This window comes from Phytophthora sojae (assembly GCF_000149755.1).
Source record: "Phytophthora sojae unplaced genomic scaffold PHYSOscaffold_4, whole genome shotgun sequence".
NCBI lineage: Eukaryota > Oomycota > Peronosporomycetes > Peronosporales > Peronosporaceae > Phytophthora > Phytophthora sojae.
In genome coordinates, this window is record NW_009258118.1 from 44,254 (window position 1) to 56,607 (window position 12,354).

At 48.0% G+C, this 12,354-nt stretch overlaps 3 protein-coding genes and 2 non-coding genes across 5 annotated transcripts; 1 reads left to right on the forward strand and 4 right to left on the reverse strand.

Annotated features, from left to right (window-relative positions):
• Positions 1–429: 429 nt before the first annotated feature.
• Positions 430–502, reverse strand: PHYSODRAFT_t826. Its single transcript has one exon. It is a non-coding gene; the product is annotated as a tRNA-Val (tRNA).
• Positions 503–3,548: 3,046 nt separating this feature from the next.
• PHYSODRAFT_330521 (hypothetical protein) lies at positions 3,549–4,800 on the reverse strand (the record flags this gene model as incomplete). Its single annotated transcript, XM_009527206.1, has 6 exons — positions 3,549–3,689; positions 3,730–3,853; positions 3,892–4,199; positions 4,236–4,433; positions 4,521–4,634; positions 4,663–4,800. 6 exons carry the CDS (start codon positions 4,798–4,800, stop codon positions 3,549–3,551), a joined length of 1,023 nt encoding a protein of 340 aa, XP_009525501.1.
• A 1,182-nt stretch (positions 4,801–5,982) lies between these two features.
• On the forward strand, positions 5,983–6,060 carry PHYSODRAFT_t768. Its single transcript has one exon. It is a non-coding gene; the product is annotated as a tRNA-Leu (tRNA).
• A 216-nt stretch (positions 6,061–6,276) lies between these two features.
• Positions 6,277–6,492, reverse strand: PHYSODRAFT_500985 (hypothetical protein; the record flags this gene model as incomplete). Its single annotated transcript, XM_009527207.1, has 1 exon — positions 6,277–6,492. A coding segment is annotated over one exon (216 nt), but the record flags the coding sequence as incomplete, so codon positions are not given.
• A 2,984-nt stretch (positions 6,493–9,476) lies between these two features.
• PHYSODRAFT_503899 (hypothetical protein) lies at positions 9,477–9,943 on the reverse strand (the record flags this gene model as incomplete). The annotated part of the gene is made up of 2 exons (XM_009527208.1): positions 9,477–9,671; positions 9,767–9,943. 2 exons carry the CDS (start codon positions 9,941–9,943, stop codon positions 9,477–9,479), a joined length of 372 nt encoding a protein of 123 aa, XP_009525503.1.
• Between the last annotated feature and the right edge of the window lie 2,411 nt (positions 9,944–12,354).

Here is a 12,354-nt window from a genome sequence, read left to right on the forward strand (position 1 = left end):
TCCGCGGTTTTGATGCTGAAGGTTGGTCTGTGCCATGATGTTGTGTCGTTGGTTACGGGGTTGTATTTGTCGTGCCACATTGCACCGCGTGAAGAGTCTGTTGCATGAGTGTAAGGCTTTTGGTGTCATCTCTCTGTCCTGTCTCTACAGACAACCAAATCCAGCTCCTGGATGTCATCTATTCGCGCTGGACCGGAGCTATCAATCACAAGAGGCGAATCAGCGCATTGGAGTGCAACGGGGTTTTTATCGGAATCCACAAACGAGCACGCTTTTTTTTCTTCCTTTGCCTACGAAAGTGCTGCTTAACACGAGCAAAGGCAAGTTTAGAAACATGATCCAGTATAAATCCTCAAGTGACAGGGCCAGCCTGATAATTAACTCGAACGAGAATCGTGCCCAGAGCGAAGTGGACTTGTCGGAAAAATATATCAACGGCCGGGTTCGAACCGGCGACCTTCTGCGTGTAAAGCAGACGTGATAACCACTACACTACGCTGATGTAACATTTTTACTTGTTAACCCCTCCGTCGCATGGTCCGGATTCCTATACACGGACTATTTTTTCACATGCTTGATATCAAGCATGTTAAAGAAAGCCTTTACTTGGAATTTGTATAGATGAAAAAAGTACAGGAACCGTATCTCGGAACAAAGTCGATTCAGCTGACCTGTTTATGAGACCACATGCTGCTTATCAAGCGTTGTTCAGGAAACCCGTAGAGCCCATGTTTGATGTAGCGGATATGAATATGGCCCTTTTACTAGGAGTGGGTTTTCTTTGCTGCTAGACGAGTGCAAAACGGCTACGAATGCGAAATTGTGTCTTGAACTAGAGAGTGAAACGCGTGACACGCAAGCACCTGCTTGCGTAGTTACGCCGCGTCTGCTCTACCTGTACGTAGTGTAGCGCACACATTTTTCAGCACTTCTTCATTCTCATGACATGGCTTCGGCAGTCGCCATGGACACCTTCCTCTCCACGGCTACGGACACGGTCTACTCTTTCTTGACTGCGCCTTCGACAGTGGCGGCGGGCACATTTTCCATAACAAAGACAGTATGTCTGGTGGCAACATCGGCTTCTTCTTCGTTGTCGTTGTCTACTTTTTCGTCTTCAAAAGCACTTGCACGCCTTATCCCCTAAGTACCCACCTGCATGAGATCAAGCATCAGCCCAACCATTTACCTGCAGGATGTCAAGCATGCAACACTTATAACGTTGAGCAATAGTAGCACTTGGAGTCGCGTATTCTATTTGCCTCAACCTACATCATATACACCTCTTGTTTGAACATTGGCGACCGCATCAGGTGCGAAGCCCCTACAAACACAACACTATATTATTATCAAGGCGGTGCCATGCATAACATACAACTATGAGATCACGAATAACTTTATTGACCATACATTGGCTTCAAGTGCTCCACAAGCGTCGTCATGGTTCCCTATTGCTTCAAAATCTTGGCACGACCAGCTCCGTACTTGCCTGCATACGATTGCCTGTCCCCGCGGCGCCTGAGCCGGCATGGTCTGGGCTGAATACGCTAGTCTCGTTGGTGGGTTTGGGGCCGCAGTTCGGACGAGATGGTAGTTTCAGGAGAGAATTATGTATCCACAGGCCTGTGACAATATGACGGATATGCAGCATGCAGTTAGAAGGTCAGTCCCCGCCGTGCTAGATATGCATGGTGTGACTACATACATAGGGTGGACTGCGTCGGCGCTTGCTGCTGGCAACGTTTCATGCGCTGGGAGAGAGTTTGTCCTTGCTTGTGGCTGCTGTGTAGGCGGTAGTGGCGACAGGGGTGGTGAAAGTACAAGTACACAGGCACAGACAGAGTAAGAACAAGCAATACAATGCCTGACGCTCCAATCGGCGTACCTGCTTGGGTCAACTCTTGCTGCATGATACCGACTGCCTCCCGCGTCTTTGTCTCGTCCCCTGCCGGCAGTACTGTTGCGTTTTCTAGTCCATTATATCATCGTCATTTGAGGTTGTCTGAGAGCATACAAGTAGTTGCACCATCATATACAATGTCAGAATACACAGTTGGTGTGCTGGTGTTTGCGGTGCATGATCTTACTCGTCCGTGCCGCCCATATCTGCCTCGATCCTGGTGTACCGTCATCTTACTCGCCGTACCCGCGCACGCGATGCTCTAGCTTGATGGCATCTCTTCGTTCCGGTCGACTTAGCGCGGCAAATTCTTAAATGGCTCCGGTGGCCTCCACCCGCCACCCACCGCGAGGGAAAGCGTATGTACCGACCATGGTCGAGGTGGATACATCGACCTTTCTTTCTGCCGTTGGCACCCCAAGCCCTGTGCATCGAGTACCAAATTGGACCAATCGACCAGTTTATGGGCTTTTCACATGCTTGATATCAAACATGTGGGAACATATGGCCGCTATATGGTAATTTTAACATGCTGCTTATATCAAGCCTTAGTGACGGGGGGAGGGTTAACGCACTTATATTGCTACTTAACTTAATCTGACGCAAAGTGTGTGTGTGTGTGTGTGTGAGAGAGAGAGAGAGAGAGAGAGAGAGAGAGAGAGAGAGAAATCTCAGAGGCTCTCCAGCGAAGCGCATAGATCGTGATAATACGCGTGGTAGTATTTATGTGATACACTGAGCAACTTGCGGTTACCATTTGCTGAGAGAAGCATGCGTGCAGAGCGCGCCTTAGCTGAAAACTGATGAAAAAGTGGAGGGAGTTTTTCACAACGATCAAAAGCTGTGGCATAGATATAACAGATAATGCCGATTTGTATACGATACATAATTCCTGTATTATACCTTTAGTTATTGTGAAAGCCGATTAGAATGTCTTATTGGATTGCAAATCGGCTGATTTAGTGGCTTATTAAGATTTTTCGTTCCAGATTTACTAAATCCGACCACTTAATTAGACTGGGGCACATCGATTTAACCTCAAGATTATTAGCAAGGATGACTTGCAGAGCCAAATCATATGCATCAGATTTAGGTTTGCTAATCAGCCGATTTAGCCAGGGCCGGCCGATTTGCTTGCTATTCAGACGGAATGTCCAATGTGCAACCGGTATTCGCTCCTTGTAGGCTAAATCAGCCGAGCAGACAACAATCGTTGCAGTCGCTCTTGGCTAGGTATTATAGTCAAGGTTACAATACTAACAGCACAACTGTATTGATCAGGAAAAGCCGCAAGCTATAATACATGTAACTGAGATATGCAAGCGACGGGTTTAAGCGTGGCGTTGCCGCTGCACTCGGGCCTAGGTGGTGTATGTTGATCGAAATTGCTAGGCTGCACATAGTTACTAGACCGATGAACGATTTATACTCCGATTATAATTGACACATCCCCAATTTAGCAGCCTCCGAATCCTCTGAGAGCGATGCTTTACTGGCCAATTCAGCAGGACAAACTAATCGGTTTTCACAATACCAAAAGATACTCAAATTGGACCGGAACACTAAATCCAGTCTTACACAGACTCTTCGCTGTCTCAAATCGTGAATTCATCGAAACAGTTATCACTGAAGGCGCCCCCGTTGTCGTTCACGTCGTCAGCGTCTTCGTCAACGCGCTACTTCCACTCTGAGCAAAATAGCTCGCCGTAAAGGTCGTGTCGCGCCACATGCCAATATCTAAGCCTTGGCGAAACCCAGCTGCTGCTACCGAGCGCTCCATGACGTACAGCTGGAACATCGCGCCAGGCAACGTTCATCCAGTTCGCTACGGTCTCAACCGACGGTGGCTTCAGGTTTCCTCCGCGGGTGTAGAGCACAGCATCGGACCTCTTCCAGCCCTCAATGATGGGCGACAAATTATCCTTGAGCGACTTATAGATCCAATATCTCCCGCTTGCAAGTAGGGAGTCAATCCGCCCGGGATGACGAACGTCTGCACCGCTTTCGCGATGCACCGAGCCTTTACCATCTTGGAGATGTGTGCACGCATGTTGTCCCAGACCAGCGCTTTTCCCTGCGTGCATGTGTCGAAAATGAGCGGGAACACCAGATCCAGCCAACGCGTGAGAAGCGCCAGGTCGACCCACGCATTTGGCTGATTTACGACGTAGACGTTACCATAGTGTTCGATCTCCCCATCCTGCTTAGCCCTTTTCCAGACGACCAGCGGGGGCAGCTTGAAGCCAGTTGCCGTGGCAGCAAGCACAGCCGTCACACGCATTGATGCAAGTCCCGTAGACTTTAGCACGATGTGACGAGCACCAATTTAGTCTACCGTCTGGCGACGTGGGTCCTCAAAATAGACTACCGTCTCGTCCATCAGGATGGCGTGATCGTCGCTAAGCCCATCGAGGCGTGGCGTGAGATAACTGAGAAAACTCACCGCGCGGTCGGTCAACACATCATCGGTCAGCACGGTAAGGTTTGTCGTGCGGCACAGCACCAGTCCGTAGCGACGCATGAGCACGTTGATCTAGTGGTCTAACGCAGCGAAATCAGCATCGTCCAGCTCAGATGCGGCAAGCCGCTGTCCAACGTCGCTAATCCAATCGCGGGAGACATTCTCTTTCGCAGACCGGCGGAACAGCACTTGGTCGAACAGAATATCTTCGATCACGGAGAACCGTGGCTTAGCACCTGCCCTGCTCAGACGGCTGCGCAATGCTGGCGCGGCCTGTGCGCTGCTTCCATCAGTAGGGCACCTGAGCTTCGGAGACATTCCAGCCGCGCTCGTTCTTGTAGTACATTGCGGCAGGGGTGGGCACACCGACGTTTTGCTCGATCCACTGAATGACCTCTTTCTTCTCGGCCATTGACTTGGGCATGTGCGATGAGAGCATCTTCACTGGGAGAGGTTTGGTTGTGGGTTCATTTGTAGGGACTGGTAAACCCAGAAGAAGAGAGGCGACCAAGAAAATTGGTGGCTGAGGTGAGGATATTATATTTGGTGCGGTACACAATTATTTGACAGTGCCGGGCACCATCGAGATCTCGTTTACGACCCACCAACTATTTGATACCATTGAAAAGAGGACAATTAGAGTGAAAAAAATTAGAAGAGATCAACTTCAGAACAACTCTAGTTGCCGATATATCCGTTTGTATGCGATTCGCTATTTAAGCCGCCACAGGTCCACCTTTTGCGCCGAAAAGTCGTCCCATATAGATGTCCTCTAAGCCTTATTTTGGGCCGATATAGATACCCAAAATACTGTTTTGGGCATATTTCGTCTGCTTGTGGGCGATTTGAACATGACAGGGATCGCAGCTTGGCGCAGTTTTATGGACATTACAAAGCCGTTTCTGCACGAATGAAGCTGTTTTTGCCATCATAGTAAAGCTCACGTAAAGTTCTACTGATTGGTTCTTGATTCATGCAAATCGGACAAATATTGACCTCAGCAGCCCTATTTAGGGGCTCGATGATGTCCAGCACTGTGAGTGCCGGCAAGATGGCACACAATTTGGTCTAGGTACACTATCTGGAAAAGTACTCTATTCGGCATTATCCGTTAGAAACCAAGGGTGCTGTTTCGTCCACATCGTGGCTGTTCATCGTAGCGGCAACATCATCGCGGGGCGCTAAGAAGAAAGGAGCAACATCGACGCCGTGATGGTTAGCTCCAGTGGGGCTCAAGAGTAGTTCCACCGATCTGACTAAATTAAAGTTAAAATGTGGACCACATTGAATAGATATCAATTTGTTCTGTTCGACAAAAGCTGACCAAATCCAATTTGATCGTCATACAAAAACCAAGTGCACCGGCTATCCGCTGGCTAAATTTGACCAGTGGATAACCCAAAATTGACCCTTTTCTAACACCGACTATCGGCCTCCTGTACGAATTTATCGCGCCCTGAACCTTTTCCCGTTTAGCCCAAGTTTTAGTCGGACCGGTGGAAATGCTCTTAGCGTAAGCTGCGGAAGGGTAAATATGTCGTTGCGACGCACAAACTCATCAATGTAATCTGCTAATGTGCGCTAATACGTTACAAAACTAAGTTAAAACTGAAAATGTACTGACACGATGGCCGAGCGGTCTAAGGCGCTGGTTTTAGGCACCAGTCTTCGGGCGTGGGTTCGAATCCCACTCGTGTCACTTTTTCCGTGAAAATGACCTATCAATTATCTTTTGACAACCGTACCCCGTCATATTAGTGAACGGTAAGCTTCGTGGTCATCGTTTGACTTGATGTACCACGGATATAATCCTATTTGGTCTGCGATTGCAGCATTAACGTTGCTTCCTATGCCAGTACAATCGCGTACTTTGGGATGCCCCCCCCCAAAAAAAGCGCTAACGATGATGCTTTCGTCAAGGCTCCCAGGCGGCGATTGCCCGCCTTTCAGCTGCCAGCCTCTTTTCCGGCACAGTTTTGACTTGTCCTCCTCCACAAGCCGCAAAGAGTGGATATTTTGCTTTAGTGGGCATATAAGACCAAACGTATAGCGGCTGGCAGACGGAGATGCTGTTGGATGGGAGGGGGCACACTTTATAAAAACATTCATTAGCAACTAATTCCTGTCCCTCAATAGAGACGTGAAAGTCAAAGTATGTAAAAGAACAGCAGGTGGTCCTTCAAGCTCGTTTCTCAGCAGGCTTTTCACGTAGAATTCCCAGACGCGAGCGCTTCCAGCCGTTTTCTTGGATGACGTAATAGTGACCCTTTCGATATTTCTTGAGCTCATTTGTCTCGATCCAGCCTCCCGCTTTGTCCTTCAAAACGAGGAGAATGAGATTTTCCCCTAAAACATACGCTTCTTAACATTTTTTCGGATACATAGAACACCGGCTGTAAGAGCGCTATAAGAGGATACCAGATATAAGTGCTCTCAGCGATCCCCAAAACATCCAATAGTCAAATCAAGTCAAATCGGCTATACGACTATAATAGTGTAAGAGCGCAATCCTTAAAGAGTCCCCATACAAATATACAGGACGAAACGTAAACTTTATAAGACAACCTATGTTTTTGGCCTCTATGAGGCTATATTGTACTACTATATATGATAAATCATAGGTGAAGGGGAGGGCATATACCTAGTCATGTTTTTTTTTCCTTAGGGGATGTTTCATTCAGGGGTAAGAATAAGTTCAGTGGAATTTTAGCCAATCGGATCTTGCTAACCCCTCAACGCCCTAGATTCACCAAGAAACATGTTGTACGTACAAACATGTTAACACATGGGCGGATTAGCTGCATAAGTCAGGCCTGCCCGCACAATGCACAGGGCTTGGGTTCGGCGGACCAGATTACAGGATATAAACGGATATAAATCGTGCGAACGCATGCTTGAGTAAATACAAAGCGATGCCGTTGCTACGTCGATTCGTTTTATGGTAGAAAGAAACCGCTACCGAATCGACAACGATTCCATTACCTGATATTTTAGCATGTATTGTGTAAGTTGACCGGTGGTGTATTACTTGTAACTAACTGTGCACGTTATAGAGGACCCCAAGGAAGTGGCGTAGGTAGTGTAGCAAGAACAGTTGTGCCAAGTTGAGCGTGAAGCGTGTTCTAGCGTACATACCGGCATCCTCCCGGATACGTTACGAGGTAAAATGGTGTTTTGAGAGGGAATTAGAAATAGGATAGTGAATCGACTGGTATTTAGTCTGCAATGGAACCAGAGGGGATATACAAAGACCAGATTGCGCAGGTGTGTGGACCTCTGTAGTAAGGTGGTAGAAATTTGCGAAATCATGTGGAGGTGATAGTTCGAGGCTACAACGCGCTAGGTTTATGAATGTATTCACTTGATGCCTCGTCGCTTTCGTGCGAGGTGGCGTGCAAATCACTCTGCTTTGCACTCCCTTAGAGGTCCTTGCCCAGTCTCTTGATAAAAAAGCCACTGACCTCTCATTACAAGTTCTTATCACGGTGTCCATATACATGCTGTTTGTACAACATGATAAACAATTTGGCGAAATGGTCATGTCGTCGTTGTACACAGTCGATACTCGACATAACCACTTGGGAGGCGAGGACGTAGACGCGCTGCTTATACGAGGCTATAGTAAAACTAAGTGTTGCGCGACTTTAACATGCTGTACGACTATCATGTTGGGCGAGTATCGTGATATAAAAAACAAGTAAAAAAACAGCTTGGGCGCTGAGGGGCAACTTGATACAAATATATCCCGTCAAATTTGTTTCTAACAGATAACACGAGTTTTCGATTGAGTGGTCGGTATCAATGTACATCGTCGCTCATATTTTCCCATCAGATTGCCATTTTTATCGGTGAGAATGGCAGACTGTCCTCCAACACCACCGCGAGTCCAGTCTCCTGGTTCTATCATGCGGCCTGCACTCTTGGGTCTCCCTGCGGGGGTCCCCTCCCACACACCTCCGTCCCCTCAGGTCGATTCGCAGCCGTCCAACAGCGCAACAGGGATGCGGCCGCCGGTTCCTATCTCGCGATGAGCACCGAACTGGATAGTCAAAGAGGTACGCGAATATTTGGCTTAGTTTTATCTTAACCGTCTACTAAGCTTTATTGCAATCGTTACTACTTCTGTATGTAGACCAAAACTTTGCTTCGTCTCCGTTTTAAGAGATGCTCAAGCTTTTTGCACGCCAGCGTGGTATGTAGTTTCGTTTTACGTCATCTCCAGCGAATACTTCGTTGCGTTAGTCTCGGCTGCATAGCCGTAATAAGCCGACCAACGACGTCGAAGGTAGCTCGTAAGTTGCTTGAAGCAAGGGCGACTCATTCTGAAAGCTCGGCGAAAAGCTTCGTCCGAAGCATCATAATTGATTTGAAAATAGTTGTTCTCTGCTGTCAGGTCTTGTTGCGCTTCACTCTTTAAGCTTCGGCCGTATGCAGCACCAACGGCAGCGACCAAGGCAGCTAGCAATACAACAAGTACAATCACAAGTTCGTCTATATTCATAGAAAACTAGTCATTGTTGCTTGCTAGATTGCGTCGCCTAAAGTGTCTTGTACTGGGTTAGCAGCTCGGTGGGCGTGCGCTTGACCGGCTTTTCCTGTGCGTCCGTGGCCAGTTCCTTCTCGGACAACTCCTTCTCGGGCGACGTGTCGTCAGGCAGCGTGTCTTCGACCTGGACCTCCTCGGCAGGCGTGTCGTTGAGCGGCGCGTGCTGGGCCGATGCGTCCTCGACCAGCTCCTCGTTGGCCGGCGTGTTGTCGGGCGGCGTGTGCTCGGTCGGCCAGTGCTCGGGCGGTGTGTGCTCCGGGGGCGTGGACCGGGTGATGCGTCCTTGTCCAGCTCCTCGTTGGCCGGCGTGTGCTGCGGCGGCGAGTGTCCGGGGCGGCGTTTGCTTGGGCGCTGACCAACGCGTGTGGTGCCCGGCTTTTTTGTTTTTTTGTGAACCGTTGGTTACTTCTAATACACTTCGATACCTAATAGTCGCTTTGTTTTAATAGTTCTTAAAGACCCTCACCTATAGGCGGCCTTAACTTATCCCCATCCTCGAATGAAACATCCCCTTACAGGAGCAACATATTTATAAGAGAGATAAGCAGGGGTATGGCCAAATACCTCCACTATAGCAGGAGTTCTCTGTTATACGTGAAGTGCAAAAAAATCGTATCGTCAGCCTGGACTGTGATGAGAGCTGTAAGCCGGCCGGAGTGTTTCTTCAGATTCTTAACCCTGGCAGAGCCTCGCCGCCTCATCTCTGCCCACGAGCGGGTCAGCGGCATATAAAAATGTACACTGCTTTCCCGCGGTTCGTAGCCCTCAAAAACTGCGTTTCGATGAGATCGTCGTGGCTTTTAGGCAAGTACAGGCTTTTTTATTTGGGGGGGGGTGCTGTAAGAATAAAAAAGTTAACAGCTGGGATTTTCAAGTTAGAATACGGTTTTGTACAAAAAAACTGCAAATACCTGCAAATACCTGCAAAACGCCGACAGAGCTTCATTGAGGCCGCCATGCCGCTCGGCTCATTCTTCTTGTCTGCCATATAATCTTGGAGCCATGCCGCGGGGTTAGCCTTGATGTAATGGAGCATGTGGGCGGCTGACAGCACCTCTCACATCATTTACATATCAGTTAAAAAAAGATTAAAACATGTAGGTGAGCAACTCTCTCAAAAAAGGGATCGATCCCCGCCGCCCTGACCCTTCGGCGTGGTGCTCCTCGCAGCACCCTTGAAACCGCGAATGGTCTTCTTTTTGCCCCTATCTTGTAGTGCCCATCGTGGCACCCAAAAACAGAATTTTCAAAATGCATGGCACTTTCAATATCATACTTTCTCTGGAAGGGAACAGCTGGTGTAATATATAAGTTTTTACATGTATATCAATACTAACTCAAATTTCGATTTAAGGACTGTTTTATTTTCCAATGGTCCTAAACTAGACGTAGCGAAACCACCCCAACGGATAGTTCCATGATAATTTCCACGAGCGTGGCTAGCCCATGACTTCTTGCAGCCTCATTTCCGAAATGGCGGCGCCGGCATCTTTTCCATCCAGCAAGTTTGGCAAGGGGCGTTTCCAGGTCGACGACTTCGACCTCCAGGCTCCACGAAAGTTAGGCCTGATTCGTGAGGACGTCCATGTTCACTGTGAAGATTCGGCACATCCAGATTCCGGGTTCGCATACGACTGCCAAGCCAACGGGTTTTCCTTACAGAAGGCCCTGAAAGGAACTCGCCATCGAGCGCGGGTTTCAGCTTGTGAAGCAAAGCGTTGTGGAGCTAAACAACTTAAGAAACACCAAGCACCAGTGCAAAAAGCTGAACGGCGTCCAAGTTTCGACAGCGAGACCCCAGGAAAAGGCTCCAGTGCCCGGTTTTATCAACGTCTTCGGGCTGGACAGGAAGTGGAAAATTATGAGGGTGACTTTCGTACACAACCACACCAAACACGTCGGCTTTACCCAGACACCATGTGTTGAGCGCTCAATCGCGCGCTCGACTCGGGCTAAGCGTAACATAACCCAAGAAATCGAGAGGCTGACTCTCCTTGTGATGAAAGAGATGCTGCCAGCTGACAACCGCTCCATCGACACGCTCACCCACAAAGCATCAAGGACTTTCTCATTTTGGGGGAGGGGGTCTCATAAATCTTTTTGTTTCGAATACGTCCCTAAACGGACGATCACTACCAAAGGAACAAAGAGTGTCTGGAATCGCTCTGCGATCAAAGCTAAAGAAAGAGTACCTATGATGTTGCTTGGTGATTGTTGTGGCAATAAGTTTGATCCGTTCATTTTGTTCAAGACATCGCCTTAATAATTATCAGTAGGCGAGCTGATAATCAACTGCTTCAAAATGGGTTCGGGATTACTATATGGCATGAAGTGCAAAACCTGCAATAGAAGCATCCTTGCAAAAAATTGGGAAACAAGGCAGCGTGGTGGAACAAGGACTTTCACTCTTTTTTTAATAACATTTCACATCGCGATGACAATGTCGTATTGCCTTGGGACGATTTTAGCGCTCATTAGACTCAGTTTGTTAAGGACTATGCAGAGTCACTCAATGTATTTTGCTGAAGTCCCCCAAGTATACTTACGTTTGCCAACCAACTGATGTAGCATGGAATAAGCCCTTCAAGGAGCAGCTTCGCGCGTTATGGGTTGATAGAAGGAGGGAGTAACTGATAGCTTACGAGTAAAGGAGCGACATAATCGCAATGTGAAAATTGAGGCATAAATGTATTCGCAAGACGGATGACCAGCCTAGCGCGACCAAAAATATTGCTGCTCTCCGGAACAACTTGACAAAGAGAAATTTGTATTGGTTGCTCCTTCTCGAGTCGATATCACACAATGGATCATGTCGTGATGGGGCAACCTTTCGAAGTTAACAAGCATAGGTGGATTCGCAAGAGCAGGATTTCTGACACATACTCGAGTAGCTGCACCGAATCAAGACAACGATGTTGATATTGACGGTCTTGTGACCGAGTTAGAACATCAGAGATTTGAAACAATTGGCCGGAACCCGGGTACCCATCGGGACCCCGGTTCCCCCAAAACTACCGGTACACATGTATGAGCAAATGCATTGAAGTGTTGGTCTATGACCTACATAGAACGCAGCTGAAGCTCAGTAGGGGAATGGAAGGTTAATTTACCTTCGCTCTCGTCCTGTGTCTCTCCACGAAAATCCAGTCGCTTGCCTGGTGCAGCGGTACAGTGCTTCCCGGTCTCATCGCTATCCTCCTGCTCATGAAAGATAAACTTGGACATGGTAAGGTATGATATTTGGGTCTATTCAGTACCTGTGGCATATTTTGAGGGTAGTCCTTCATCGACAGCACTTAGATATGAGGGTTTAACTTGCCCCCGAGGGTACCAATATGGAGGCCAAAAATTAAATAAATAATTCGTGATTTGGTCGGTATCATTTGCGGGAACCCGGGTTCCCGCCAATTGTTTCATTTGCTGAAGACGAAATTGCTTCGGATTATG